The sequence below is a fragment of the Podarcis bocagei genome, assembly GCF_964188305.1.
Source record: "Podarcis bocagei genome assembly, chromosome: 15".
NCBI lineage: Eukaryota > Metazoa > Chordata > Lepidosauria > Squamata > Lacertidae > Podarcis > Podarcis bocagei.
This window is the reverse complement of record NC_138141.1, coordinates 30726923-30742029: the sequence shown is the minus strand read 5'-3', so window position 1 is coordinate 30742029 and position 15107 is coordinate 30726923. Positions and strand designations below refer to the sequence as shown.

Here is a 15107-nt window from a genome sequence, read left to right as displayed (position 1 = left end):
CTACAATCCATTGCTTTTGCAAATCATTCTCAGCCTGACCCCCAACCGTAAAATGTTGACAGTCATGGACTACACTGCAGGCTTGTTGCAAAGTACTCCCTGCTAGCCTGCAAAGGTTAGCAATGGCATCTGTGCCGGCAGAGTTGATTTAAAAAAAAAAAAAAGTTGGGAGACTCAGGGAAAATTAAATGCTCCACACAAAAAGAATCTTAAAAACAGAAACTCCTCCTTTGGTTTCTCTAATGTGAACTCGGAAGTGTCCTATCTGGCAAAGGCACTCTACTTTCTCTGTGGCCGGCGCCATCTTGCCGTCCCCATGGAAACGCGGCCTAACGGAGATGCCGAAGCCTTTCCAAAAACCCCTCAGACCATGGCGGAGACCGTGTGGAACGAGGACCCAGGCGGGGCAGTATATCGTTCCCGGGACCCCATCAGCAACTTGCGCGTCAGGTCCGTACATTCTCGCCCCGTCTCTTCCCCACGTCGCCATTTTATCGCCCCCTCCCCCCAAAAAAAACCTCGCCCCTCCCCTTCCTCTCTCCCCGGCTAAGTTAACCCCCACCCCCATCTATGAATCGGTATCACCCACAGTGATCATTCAGTATCACCTGTCAATCAGTTACTCAGACAATCAGAGCAAATCCATAATCCTCGATACCCATTTTAGGGGATGGGGGAGAGAACAACACTCCCATCACTCCACTTGCAGATCTTCCTGCCCCAAAGAGTCTTCTGCAAGCTTGAAAACTAGCTAACTCGTTAGGAGAAAAGCTTCCCTTAGTTTGAAGGGTTTTTTTAAAAAAAAATATTTATGACCTCTTTTCTGTGGGGCAGGATCTGCTTTGATTGGTGCAGTTGTTTTAAGTTTCTATTACAGTAATTTATTGCCATTGCTCCCAGTATTTATCTGTTTGTTTATATACTGCTTCATTAAAAAAAAGGAAGCCTCAAATCATTTGTGTGTTTGTTGATTTCTGCATTTTGCCAGGGGTTGGACTAGATGATTCTCCCATGATTCTAAGTTGCTTTGAGTAATTTTTATGAGGAAAGTGACTTATTATTTATAGGAATAATAAGGAACAATAATAAGGAACAATAGGAAACATGGGAACAAGAGAAGCTGCCTTATACCAAGTCAGACCAATGGCCCATCTAGCCCTATAGTGTCAACCCTGACTGGCAGCAGCTCTCCGAGGTTTTCAGGCTGAGAGGATTTCCTAACTGTATCTGGATATGCTGTTGGGGATTGAACGTGTGACACACAAAGCCCTTCCCATAAAGATTAAGTCCAGCCCTCAAGAGTCTGAAAAAGGGGCCTATTTCTGCCCTATACCAAGCCAGACCAATAGTCCATGTAGTTCAGTAGGGACTACCCTGACTGGCAGCAATGGCTCTGCAGTTGACTCCATGCTTAGGGCTTACACTCTGCACCATGATTTTCAGCCTTCCCAAACCCTTTTCTGTACTCTTCTCATGCTCCAGATATTGCTTTCTGCCTCTACAGAGTTCAGATCCAGCGCGTGACCTCCACCAGCCTCCTGCTGCAGCAGTTGCACCTTCCTTTCAGCCAGTCGGGACAGCAGCTCATCAGCTTGGCCAACCTCGGCACCCAGAACACAGCAAGTGAGTGGGCTACTGTTTCTTCAGGCTGCTCAGCTGATGGACCTTCACCGCAACGTCTCATGCCATCGTGTTGCTTTTCTGCCTACCTTTTGTACTGCGGTTCAAGTTGGCTTATTTATATGCAGCACTCGCACCTTGTCTGACTGTCCTCCGCAAGGCAGTCAGAATTGCTGTGTCAGTTCAGATGCTCTAGATGACAAGAGACCAAAGCAAAGGATTCTGGGAGTTAGGTCAAGCATATTGAGCGGTTGTGTCAGCAACTATGTGTGCTCTATGTGGGGTTTCCCTTGTGCTTGTTTCAGAAGCTGCAGTTAGTGTATAATGCTGCAGCTCGATTGCTGATAGGAGTGAGGTCTTGTTGGCCTAGAGCAGCGGTGCCTAGAGATCTGCATTGGTTGTCATTCTGCTACTGGTCCAAGTTCAAGGTGTTACTGTTCATATATAAAACCCTGAACCTGTTTACCAACAAGATCGCCTTATGTCATATATGCCCACTCAACTGCTTCAGTCTATGGAACTGGCATTCTTACGAGTGCCACACGATACCCGTTCCACATTTGTAAGAAATCAATCTTTTAGTGTGGCAGAGTCTGTACCCAACTGCCCCCTGTCCTTCTTTGTTCCAGGTAACCATTGTCCTGATGAGGAGAAAGAGGAGGCTGTGATCGGCTGGCAAGAGAAACTCTTCAGTCAGGTGAATGGACGAGGGAGTCTTCCAGCTCGCACAGAGTTGCATCTCTGCATTGCAGAGATTAGACTAGATGACGCTTTGGGTTTCTTCCAACTCTACAGCTGTGATACTTTAGGACATCTCAGAGTCCCTTGGAATTCTTATTTCATTTATCCTCACAACAGAGACACCTGATAAGAATTTATACCTTGTCCAGGCATTTCTTGGTTCTTAATTTTTCATTTTACTATTTCATTTTTGCGTTTTGTTTCTGAATTTTTATTGACAGTGTGCATTTTCATTTTATTTGTGCCCTAATAAATTGAGATTTTTAAAAAAGGGATAATTTTGGGGTGGGTGGTGGGTCTGCTCTCAATGCTGAGTTTTTTTCTGTGCTTTCCCCAGTTTGAGGTCGATCTCTATCAGAACAAGTCTGCCTGCCAAAGCCCTCTTGACCAGCAGTACCACCAGGACGTGCTGAAGCTAGAAGAGTCTGGGGGTCGGAAGAACCGTCGAATCTTTACCTACACAGACCATGACCGCTTCACCAACCTGGAGGAGGTACCTGCTGGCCTTCCAGGAGGGTGGAGATGGGATGGAATAGCCCTTGGCATGGAGGATAGATTCCACTCAGGTGTCCTGGGTGGTGGGAGGGAAAGAACTGTCCACCTCCCGCAAATGGGAAGCAGTGGGCCAGGGAATCTAGTTTATAACCCACATTCAGCTTCATGGGATGTCCCAAATACTAGCGTTACGAGAGAGGGGGGTATCTGCTTGGCCTCTGTGAGAACAGGATGCCAGACTGGATGGGCCCCCTTCGGCCAGATCCAACTACAGAGATTTCTTGATGTTCTTAAAAATGACTGGCTGCCTTCCTGTGTTCCAGCACAGCCAGAGGGTCACCACATCTGTCACGGAAGTCCCTTCGTACCTGGCAGAGCGGATGGCAAATGTGAGGAGGAGGAGGCAGGAGCGGAGGCCAAGGTGAGTCGGGTCAGCCATACCTCTGGGTTTGGTGGGCCCTGATCCTGGATCCATCACGGTGCGTTCAGACTAAAGCAGAAGGAGGTCTGCTTCCTTGTGGGTAACCATCTCCTGTGTGCCTCTCGGCAGGGAAGGGAGCATCCTGAAAACCCGACTTGTCACCTGGGAACCCTCGGAAGAATTCATCAAGAACAACCACGTCATCAACACCCCCGTGCAGACCATGTACATTATGGGGGATTTGGGACCTCATGGCAAGTAAGTTGGCTTTTGTGGGTTGGAGCCCTCTTGGCCTCGCCATTGGGTCTGGTTTGGAGCTCAGCACTAAACCAGCAGCTTACCTTGGTGTGGGCCATAGATCTCAGGGCAGTTCAGAACATAAAAATACAAAATAAAAGCACAAAATACATACTAAAAACAAGAATAAACCAACAACACAAAAACCAATACACTCCCTTCTCCTACCAATATTAGAAGTGCTAATCTATTGTCCAGAGCTCGGGTTCTACAGTTCCAAAAAAGGGCTACTTCATGTCACACCATCCTTGCTGCACCATAGCGCCCTGTGCTGCCAGGCTCTCCTTTTCACCCTGACCTCTTCCCCGCAGACTTGGTTGCCGGGAGCATGAGCATGTCCTCTGTACAATCCAGGTGGACAGCAACGGAGTCATCACCGTCAAGCCAGACTTCACAGGCACAAAAGGGCCTTACAGGTGAGCAGCACAGGCCTGTCAATCAATCAATTGGATGTTTGTTATATCATCTTATAAAATATAAAGAAATACAAAATCTGATGTTATTCTGAAAAATGATCAAGAAATGGTGTTTAACCTTATAACTGTTGCAAAGATCACAATAGCTAAAATTGGGGGTGGGGGAGAAGCATATCTCCTACTATATCCCAATGGATTTGGAAAATCTGGTCTATAGTAACTATGACTAAGCTAGTTTATTACCAAAGAATACCTATAAACCAACCTAAAATTTTTTGGTGAAATGAATATTTTTATAATGTTTTGGAACAGTAAGTTTGATGATGATGATGCTCAAAGTTATGCCGTTTTGAGCATTATGAGTGTTTCTTTACACTTTTTTCCTTTGGTCTGTGTTAATTGTTACTAGTAGTAATATTTTTTTAAAAAAAACAAAATCACAGCCTTGGAAGATGGAATTATATGATTCATTGGAGGTTTTTAAAGAGAGGTTGGATGGCCACTTGTCAGGGTTTCTTTCGCTATGATTCCTGCATTGCAGGGCATTGGACTTAATTACCCTTGGAAGTCCCTTCCAATTGTATGATTTTAAGACTCATAGCCGAACCCCGACCTCTCTACCTTCTTGGTCTTTGCAGGGGCAGGGAGTAAAGGTGGGGAGGGGGCGGTTCCTCTGGGTCTTCTCTGAGCTTTGCTTGCCTTGTTTTGGGGACCCGTAAAGGATCGAGCTGGAAGGGGAGAAGCGGGAAATATGGAAGTTCACCCTGGAGAATGCCTCAGCCCCTGTCAAGCCAGAGGAGCAAGAACGAGAGCAGCGCGTCTTCAAGGATGTAAGCACCACCTTTGGCTCTGGCGGTGGGGGGTGGGGAGCATTGGCATAGGTCAGCTTTCCCCAACCTGCTGCCTCCTCCTACTTGGTGGCAACAACCCCATATAAATAAAAGATGGTGATTGACCCTGTGGCTTCAACAGAATCCACCCACTATTACCCCAAGGAAGTGTTTCCATGCTATTTAAGTTCCTGACTCCCCTTGTAAGAGTCCCAGAACGAAGGATTAGGATGGGGTTGGAAGCCCCATAACTGTCCAGGTTTCCTCACCCTCCTTTCTCACTTCATGCTTCTTTCTTTAGTTGTACAGCCGGCATAAGGAGTACCTCAGTGGACTTGTGGGCTCTGACTTTGAGATGGTGAGTGACTTTTACTTGCCCTGGTGGGTCAGTCGTCTGGTCCTGTTTCTAGAGGGGCTCTGAAATGCCTTGCTGCAAGCAAGCTTTGGGAATTAAGCACCACTTCCAGTGAGCTCTCTCTCTTTCCCCTCCCTCCCTTGCAGACTCTCCCTGGTGCTCTCCGACTCTTCGTTAATGGTGAAATTGGTAAGGCTTTCGCTTCTCCATGTTCAGAGGTGTTCCGCAGGGGTGGAGTGGGGAGGGTCCCTCCTCATGGGCCAAGGGGGATGGTGGGCTGCCCCTGAATATGCTCATCCTTCCCTTGCACCCACCCCCCAATATAGACAACGTTCCCACTATGGGTATGATTTCTGCATTGCAGGGCGTTTGACTAGAGCTGGTCACTTCCAACTCTGCAGTTCCATGATTCCACCCCCTGCGTGTGCCCTTTAAATCTAGAGATTCCACCAAACCTCCAGAACAGACTTTGGGATAGCACAGAGTGGGGGTGGGAAATTCCAGTTACACTAGCAGAAATCTTTCATATGCTTCCAAAGCACAGTGCAAGCAACAGGCCAAGAATCAGACTAGACGTTCACATTTGCATGTATGTAACTTTGTAGAAAATATTGAACAAGAAAACATTAACCTTCACCACCACATAGTTCAGAAAAGAGGAATACAGTGATATTTATACAGTGGTACCTCGGGTTACAGATGCTTCAGGTTTAAGACGATTCAGGTTACAGACTCCACTAACCCAGAAACAGTACCTCGGGTTAAGAACTTTGCTTCAGGATGAGAACAGAAATTGCGCAGCAGCGGTGCGGTGGCAGCAGGAGGCCCCATTAGCTAAAGTGGTGCTTCAGGTTAAGAACAGTTTCAGGTTAAGAACAGACCTCCAGAACGAATTAAGTTCTTAACCCGAGGTACCACTGTACTTCTAACTCAAACGATGCATTGACTATTCAGCTTAGTTACATTTTCACGCGGTACAGCAACACAGCATACCTAATGGCCTCTCGCCGCCACTTGTTAAGCATTTCCCCACTTTTACCGTCTTGCTTAGCTACATAATTTGCTCAGTGCATGGTTAGCTTTCCCACAATCCTTCTCAACATATATTGGTTCTTTATTCTCCCCCCCATAACACCTTCCTAGATAATTCCACTGCCTCCCAGTGGGCGGTACTGACCACTTTAAGAACTGCTGGTCTAAGGGACATTTGCACACCTGTGCTGCAGCCCTCTGGCTGAGACACCATTGACTGCCAACCAGAAACAGCCTCCTCCTCTGTGGTAGGGAGAGACACACACAACGGAATAGTTCAGCTGCTCAGCACCCCACAGCATGGCTCTTGAGGGTGGGAGGGAGCTTGGCAATTAAGAGTTAGGATCCCTGGCTTGGGAGGAAGCCACAATCTGTCACCACCTTTCCTTCAGTTTCAGCTCAGGGCTATGAGTACAACAACCTCTACATTCACTTCTTCCTGGAGCTGCCCAGCTGTGAGTAAACAGGAAGTGGTTGTGGGGTGGGAGGAAGTGGGGTGGCATCAGCTGCCCCACCAGAGACAGCTGAAAGCTGAGCGGGGGCCTGGACCCCCAGCCTTTGAGAGTACGGGGGGCACTGTTGCAGGCTGCCCAAAGCATGTTTGCCTCTCTCTACTGGCCCCAACTTCTGCTGTTTTGTTTGGCCTTCCTCAAATCTGGTGCCACATTCCACACAGATGCATGGCACTTTTTTTGGGGGGGTGGTTCTTACCCTTGTACCATAGGCTATGCAAACCACACCCACATTTGCCATCCGGGTATGCAAGGGGCATCGTCAGGGTAGAGAGATTCCAGCCAGGCAAAACGCTCCAGGCGTGAGCAAAGCAGTGCTACTGAAATCCAGGGCTCCCTGGGTCTGAGACTCCCCACCCTGACCTAAAGAGAGAATGTGGTGTGCCTTTGTGCGTTTCTAATCTGCTGTGCCCAAGAGCTCATTGTGCAGCTATTCTGGAGTGAGCTGTTTTTTGCAGTGCTGACCCTCTTCCTTCCTTCTAGGCTGGTCATGCCCCCCATCCCAGCAGCTCTCTGGCGTGACACAGACCTGTGCTGCCAAGACCCTCGGCAGGGTAAGTGAATGGGGCACAGCTGGGGGGGCTGAGTCTCAACACAGTCCTGGCCAGGCTTTCCCATCTGGTCCTACCCCAGAGACATCCTTTTTTCAACTCTCTGGAGTAAGCAGCCCTGCAAGACATCAGGGGACGCAGGACTTTCTGGGGAATTTGGCTTCCTGAGAATCCTGGTGTCTTGAAACGAAGGGTTGTAGACACATTGAAATCAGTGGACCCAAGTTGGCCATGCCCAACATTTCCCATGAGTCTACTCTGAGTAGGACTTGCAATGGAGATGGTGCTAATTTGATGCTGGAGAGAAAAGCACCATTGCTTTGAGCCCCCAGTTCTCAGTCAGGTTTCATATTCTTACGTGAAAAAGAGTGTGAGAAGAAGAGGGGTAGATCAGGCCCATGGGGGCCCATCCAGTCCAGTCTCCTGTCCTCACAGTGACCAGCCATATTCCCCAAAGGGAGTACAACAGCAATTCTCCTGTAAGGGAGGAATGTGATCCTGTTTGATTCCCCACTTGTGATTCCCAGCACCTTGCATTCAGAGGCATCCTGCTGCCGCAGGAGGCAGTGATGGCTACCAACCTAGCTGGCTTCAAAAGGATTAGGCAGATTCATGGAGGAGAGGACTTTCAATGGCTACTAACCATGACTGCTGTGCTCTGCATCCAGAGTCAAGGGTAGCAATGCTTCTGAATATCAGTGGCTTGAAGGGGGGGGGGGGAGAGGACTCCTGTGCTCAAATCCTGCTTGTGGATTTCCCACTGGAGCATCTGGTTGGCCACAAGAGAAGACAGCTACTTTGGGCTAAAAAAAAGAACAAAGTCAGAAAGAAGAAGAAACAAGAAAAGGAGAAACCTTAATAAATAGAAAAGGAAAAACAACAGAAAAATAGAAAAGAGGAAAAGGACTTCTGGCTTGCTGTCCTGCAGCTACGTATTACCGTATTTTTCGTTCTATAGGACGCACATTTTCCCCTCCAAAAATTAAGGGGAAATGTGTGTGCGTCCTATAGAGCGAATGCAGGCTGCGCCGCTAAGCCCAAAGCCAGAACAGGAAGACGGAGCACTGCGGGGCGCTCTGTCTCGCTGCTCTAGCTTGGGGATTGCTGCGCACAAACTTCTGCAGGGCAGCAGGGTGCCTTCACCCCGCTGTCCTGCAGAAGCTAGCAAGGCTGTTCCCAAGCCAGAACAGCGAGACGGAGGGCTCCGTCTCACTGCTCTAGCTGGGGGACGGCTGTGCGCAAACCTCTGCAGGGCAGCGGGGCGCTTCACTCCAAAGGCTTCAGGGATCTTTGAGGCTGGCGGTGGAGGAAAGCAGCGCTTCCCCTCACCGCCAGCCCAAGATCTGGTGAATGTACCTTGAACACACCTTGTTTTAGAGGGGGAGAACAAGAAAAATTTTTTTTTCTCTGTTCTCCCCCTCCTATGGTCTGGTGCGTCCTATGGTCCGGTGCGTCCAATGGAGCGAAAAATACGGTATATTCATCCCTTAAAACCCACCCATTCTAGCTTCTATAAACCAGGTTGTTTTTTCAGTCTTCAAACCTGCTATTACAAATTCATTTTCTCTTTCACGCAAGAAGTCCATGAGAAATTTCCAATCCTTAACAAATGTTAGTCATGATTTTTCTCTAATTAAACATGTTAACTTTGCCATCTCAGCCAGATCCAATAATTTTATCAGCCATCCTTCTATAGTGGGTAGGGCTGTATCTTTCAATCTTTGTGCATATAGCAGTCTCACCGCTGGCTGTAGTGGTCCTTTTCCAAAAGGCTCTTCTGACATTCTTTCATTTCACTGCAGAATGTAGACAAGTCCCTTGACCCTCTTTCAGGTGTGTCAGTCTAAGAACCAACACCCATTCCACACACACCTCATCACAGATTCTTGTTTCCTTGCCACTTGCACAAGAGGTGAGTTTCCCTTCTCTCTTCCCAGGAGCAGGTGGCCTTTTTCTCCTTCCCTTTCACCCTGGAGGTCTTCTTCTCCCAGGAAGATGAGTTGGAAGGTGAGTCGTTCCCTCGCATGCCAGCTCTGTGGTGCTGCCAAGCAGGCGAAAGGTGGAGAAGAGGTGGTGCCCCTCAAGTCCTTCTCGTGGTGAAAGGAATGGGAGCACAGTTTTAGCTGGTCTTGTGCTGAAGGATGTCAGAAGGGTTTCTCAGCTGTTGACACATGTGCCAAGTAGTGAGGGTGGGGGTTGCTGTTGACACCAGAATGCCTCACCACTTTGTACATTTGAGAGTGGGTCTTGCCATTGACTCCTGGAGGGCATCTGCACTTCAGCATCTGAGCACCAGCTCAGTGGTCAGGAACATCACTTGGACCAGAAATCACAGAATCATCTGCATTTCAATATATTTAGTGTTTTATATTGTTTTAGTTTTATTAATGTTTCGTTACTTTTAACCGATTGTCATTTTTCAGCCTTTTGCATTTATTCTAATTTGTGTAAGCTGCCATGAGTTCCTGTGGGGAGGTGGGATAGCGACAATTCCTGCTTTGTAAGGGGTTGGACTAGATGATCCTTGGGTGTCATTTCCAACAAAACAATTCTATGAAAGGAGGAGGAAGAGTGGGTGGTCGGTGTCATACTCCTTGCCCCCCTTCTCCCCCAGGCCCCCTCCCCCAGTGGCCTGTCCTCTACTTTGAGGTCCTCTCCTTGGACTACTGGCAAAGGTATCGCGTTGAAGGATACGGGTTTGTGGTCCTGCCGGATGTGCCAGGTAAGAAGGCACGGGGTGTGTGAAGTGAGGGGCCTCCCAATGAGCTGGTTTTGATGCCAACTGTTTGCCATGCTCCCAACTGAAGCCAAGCTGGGGCAGATGGGAGTTGGGTATCTAAAACATCTGGAGCAGTAGTTCCCAAACTTTTTCAGGCCACTGCCCCCATGGTCCCGTAAGCTCATCCCCAGGGGTCCCAACCCTATAAAAAAATTTTCGAAAAGCAATTTACATGGCCCTCTAAAGAAGATAATAACACAATAAGATTCAAAACAGAAGCAATTAATTGCACATTTATTCGGCATCAAATTGAAACTCTATAGTTTATTTAATTTAACAAAACTGATTAACTTGATCCAGTGATATCAGCTTTTCAAAATCTGACAGTAATTTATACCTCTCGCATTCCCCTGCCACTCCCTTGCCTCTTAGCGCTGCCCCCCCCATTAATCCCACCTCCCCAGTGGGTGGTACTATCCTCTTTGGGAACAAATGATCTGGAGGGCATCAGATTGCTCAAAGGCTGGCTTGAAGAAACCCAAGAGAGCTGCTGCCAGTCAGTGCAGGCGGTTCTGGGCAAAGCTGCCATTTTGCCTAACTTTGGTACCAGACAGCTTCAGCTGCCCATTGTCTTTGTGCATGACTCAATTGCTCCCATTTCTATCCCACCTTTCCTCCAAGGAGCTTCAGGTGGCATACATTGTTTTCCTCCCAACCACCCTGTGAAGTGAGAGAAGCCGTGCCTGGCCCGAGATCCCCCAGTGGGTTATATATCACTGAGCTGGAGTTTAAACCTTGGTCTCTTCCATATCATAGCCCAGCACTCTTTAACTGCTGCATCGCAGTAGTGGCATGTGGCTGGGCTCCATGCCCTAGTTCCTTGTGGCAATGCTCTCAGTGGTTGGTACTGCACATGTCTGCATGTGTGTGTTTGCTGACTGTCCCATGCCCTTTTGAGGGACCGAATAACCTCTTGACCACTCCCAAATCTGCTGGTGCAGGGGCTCACACCATTACAGCATCCACTTGGCGTCCCATGGAGCTGGGAACCTTCTCGGAATTGCAGAGGTTTTTCATTGGGGGGTCGCCAGAGCTGGAGGACATGACCTATGCCAGAGTGCCTGGCACCTTTACGGTGAGTACCTGCACTTGGAAAGAAGTCGGTATGTCTCCCCACCAACACAATATAGCATTTCCTACTAGCCATGATAGGGACGCGGGTGGCGCTGTGGGTCAAACCACAGAGCCTAGGACTTGCCAATCAGAAGGTTGGCGGTTTGAATCCCTGCAACGGGGTGAGCTCCCATTGCTCAGTCCCTGCTCCTGCCAACCTAGCAGTTCGAAAGCACCTCAAAGTGCAAGTAGATAAATAGGTACCGCTCTGGCAGGAAGGGAAACTGTGTTTCCATGCGCTGCTCTGGTTCGCCAGAAGCGGCTTAGTCATGCTGGCCACATGACCCGGAAGCTGTACGCCGGCTCCCTCGGCCAATAAAGCGAGATGAGCGCCGCAACCCCAGAGTTGGCCACGACTGGACCTAATGGTCAGGGGTCCCTTTACCTTTACTAGTCATGATGACAGTGTTCATGAGAATATAAGAAGAGCCTGCCTGATCAGGCCAATGTGGGCCCATCTAGTCCAGCATCCTCTTCCCATAGTGGCCACCCAGATGCCCCAATGGGGAGCTCACATGCAGGACCAGAGCACAATAGCAGCCTGACCCAGCTGCTGACTGCTAGGCTCTTTGTATGCTCCTGTGTCATTGCCTGGGGTCATCCCACTTTGGGGTTGGCTGGATCCTTGAGGAAGGCATGAGGAGGAGGGCTCCCGGGTGGGGGGTTGGGACGGAGGGGCTACCAAGACTTGCCCTGACCTGGGGCTCATTCTCCCTGCAGGGTGAGCGCCTGAGCCGGTTTGGCTTCCGCACCGAGACAACAGGAAGCGTCACCTTCCGGCTGAACTGCCTGCAACAGTCCAAGTAAGCCACGGGTGCGGGTGCTGCCCCAGATTCTTTAGGTATTTCATAGAATTATAGAACTGTAGAGCTGGGAGGGACCTCCAAGGGTTATCCAGCTCCACCCTCTGCAATGCAGAAATCACAGCTTGAGAATTCCTGTTCAAAAACCTCATGTGAAGGTCCACAACCTTCCACTGTTGAACAGCTCTCAAAGTCAGAAAGTTCTCCCTGATGCTTGTTGAGTTATTGCACTTCTACCCCAGTCTTTTTCTCTGAGGAGCTCAAGGTGGCATACATGGTTCTCCTCCCCTTCCTCATTTGATCCCCCACAATAACCCTGTGGGGTAGTTTAGGCTGAGGGAGGCAGCAATTGTCTCAAGGTCACCCAGTGAGCTTCCTGGCTGAGTGGGGATTGGAACCCTGGTCTCTCCCAGGCCATATTCCAACCCTCCAACTCCTACAGCGCCCTCTGGGCCTCTCTGCCTGGCCCTGCTGGATCAGACCAAGGTGAGGCCATTCGGCCCACCACGGTGGAGCCCTCTCCATCCAACCTTTGGGCTGCCTGTCAGGCAAAGAACAAGATAGAGCCTGTGTACAAAAGCTGCCCAGGCAGGCAGTTGGCTCTTACTTCAGCACTTCTGACTGCACAGCTTCAGGAGGGTTGGAGGTTGGCATTTAGAGCCAGTGTGGTGTAGCAGTTAGAGTGTCAGACTAGGACCAAGGAGACCAGGGTTTGAATCCCCACTTGGCCGTGAAGCTCACTGGGTGACTGTGGGAGCCGGTCATTGCCCCTCAGCCTAACCTACCTTGCAAGGTTGTTGTGAGGATAAAGCTCCTTGTAGGAAATGTAGGATGCTGCTGCTGCTAATGTAGGATGCTGCTGCTGCTGTTCTGCTGCTGCTGCTGCTGCTGCTGCTGATGATGATGATGATGATAAAATAAAATAATTTACGCAAGCAGAACCAACCACATGCCACCCACAACTCTTCTTCTTGGCACTCATCTCCGTTGGCATTCACCCCCTCACATCCTGCTCCAAGGCAGTTATGGTACTTCCCTTCTTAAGAACCTTCAAGATGCACAAGGTGTTGGGTGGGGTGGGCATACTTGTTCTGACCCTCCTCTTCCACCAGAGCCTTCCTGGACTCCAGCTCCATGAGGAAGCGCATGCAGAGCGTCCTGGACCGGCTGGGCACCTTCGGCCAGCAAGGCTCTCTCTACAATGTCCTGGGTGAGGAGGGAGAGCTGGCGGGGCAGGGGGGCAAGTGTTGGGGTGTTCCTTTGCTCCAGGATGTTCCTTTGCACCAGTTGGGGGGGACCCCAGTCCAGTTTCCATGCTAAATAGCCCTATTTATAGAATCATGGAGTTGGAAGGCAGCAAAGGGGCATCTTGTCCAACCCCCTGCCACTCACCTGTGGCTCTTTCCTTCTCAGGTGGGCAACGTGCTTTTGAAGCCCTGAGGCTGCAGTCCTCTACATGCTTCTCTGGGAGTAAGTCCCATTGAACTCAGTTAGGATTTCTTCTGAGGAAAGAGAAAGAGAGAGGGCAGCAATTACACTTCCTATTGTATCTTCAAATGATTAACTTAAAAATACCCTAAAGTAATAGAATATGTGGCTATCCGTTTTTTTTACTCGGGTTCATTTATTTTCTGATTGCACCATTTGAATTTCCTTTGTATGGAATGATGGGTCACAAAGTGTAGAGCCTGCCTAGTCTAGAGTTGCAGGCAGAGAAGGTGCTGTGGGGGACAAGCCAGCTGCCCAGACTGAACACGCTCCTTCTCTGCTTTCCATCTTCTCAATTTTGCAGAGGCTTTCCAGAGGGCCCGGCACCGGATGCAGGAGGCCCGAGAGAGCCTCCCCCAGGACCTGATCCACACTTCCGCCTCCAACCTCCAGCTGTGAAGAGAGAAGTCTCGGGTGACCCCAAACGGCAGCCCTGGCTCCTCCCACTCCCTTGTGGAAGGAGGATTCTATAAGAAGCCCCGCCCCACCTCACCTCACCACTGGGCTTCCTTTGTGTTGAGTGAATCCTGAGCCCAGGCAGTGGCAGCAGGGGGGGCTTTGCTTGTCTGGAGGGCATGTCCTGTGGCTTCCTTGCACTCTAGGCCTGAATCCCTCCTTCAGGCATCCGCGAAATGCATCCAAGAACATCTCCTCATCCAGCAATCACCAGCAGGACTTCTCCACCCCTCCACTTAACTCGTAGGATGGGCGGGAATTCTCAGGACAGGGCACACAGTGCCCCCCCCCCAAAAAAAGCAGAGTTGTTTCATCCATGCCTTGAAGATGAGAATCGAACTCGGCTGCAGCAGCAGCGTCAGAGGAAGCCCTGCTCACAGAATGGTAGAGTTGGAAGGGACCCAGAGGGTCATCTAGTCCAACCCGCTCAAAACCCGCCACTGTCAAGCCCAGCCGCAAAAACTTTGCAAGCCAAAATTGACAACTGCAAAAGAAACAGACTCTGTCTGAGGAGCTGGCCAAGATCAGGGTCCTTCTCCTCTTTGAGGGCGATTTCTGCAAGGGGCAGAGAGAGCCACTCTTTTAGGCTCCAGTCTCCACACTTTGTGGCAGCGTCTCTGGTGGTCCTGCAGAAATCCCAACCCTGAAACAACCTTTTGTTATTTGAATTGGCCTTTGGTCTGATCATAAGCAAGGCCAGTTTTAGTGTTAAGGGTGAGGGGGAATATATTTTATTCTCTTCCAGTTGCCAGCCTGTGTATATAATATTTTGTTAACATTATTGTTCTGTATGTCTGGGGCAGGGGACAAGTGAAAGCAGGCCTCCCCCAACCTGGCACCCTCCAGGGGTCACTGGACTCTTAACTCCCATCAGCTCCAGCCAGGTTGGTTGGGGGTTGATGGGAGTATCACCATCACAGCAGGGGCTGATGGGAGTTGGAGTCCAAAGCATCCAGAGAGGACCAGGTTGGTAGTGAAGCTGCTTTAAGGGAATGGTGGCAATGCAATAATATTTTATATTTTAGCAGAACCGTGTGCAGAAGTGGTTTCTCTGTTTTCTAATGACAAAAGAACAGATTAAACTGCACTAAGGTACTGAAACCCAGATTATTTCAATAAAACCATTTCCCTTGCATTTGGACATTTTTGCTGGTCTGCCATCCTGATCCTCTTTGCTATCCCAGATCTAGCATGAACT

General features: G+C 49.4%; 1 protein-coding gene across 1 annotated transcript; it reads left to right on the top strand.

Annotated features, from left to right (window-relative positions):
- Positions 1–240: 240 nt before the first annotated feature.
- Positions 241–15050, top strand: MKS1 (MKS transition zone complex subunit 1). Its single transcript, XM_081173021.1, has 18 exons — positions 241–450; positions 1505–1623; positions 2250–2317; positions 2699–2854; positions 3180–3277; positions 3407–3535; positions 3886–3990; positions 4712–4820; positions 5122–5178; positions 5322–5364; positions 6600–6662; positions 7203–7273; positions 9208–9277; positions 9885–9992; positions 10991–11124; positions 11883–11965; positions 13078–13175; positions 13758–15050. The coding sequence occupies exons 1-18, from the start codon at positions 317–319 to the stop codon at positions 13850–13852; spliced, it is 1740 nt and encodes a 579-aa protein (XP_081029147.1). The 5' UTR covers positions 241–316; the 3' UTR covers positions 13853–15050.
- Positions 15051–15107: the final 57 nt, after the last annotated feature.

Excerpts from the sequence above, each read along its gene's own strand:
- MKS1 (XM_081173021.1), top strand. The coding sequence starts at position 317 with ATGGAAACGCGGCCTAACGGAGATGCCGAAGCCTTTCCAAAAACCCCT. Across the intron at positions 5,179-5,321 it reads TGGGCTCTGACTTTGAGATG|ACTCTCCCTGGTGCTCTCCG; the intron begins GTGAGTGACTTT and ends CCTCCCTTGCAG. Across the intron at positions 6,663-7,202 it reads CTTCCTGGAGCTGCCCAGCT|GCTGGTCATGCCCCCCATCC; the intron begins GTGAGTAAACAG and ends CCTTCCTTCTAG.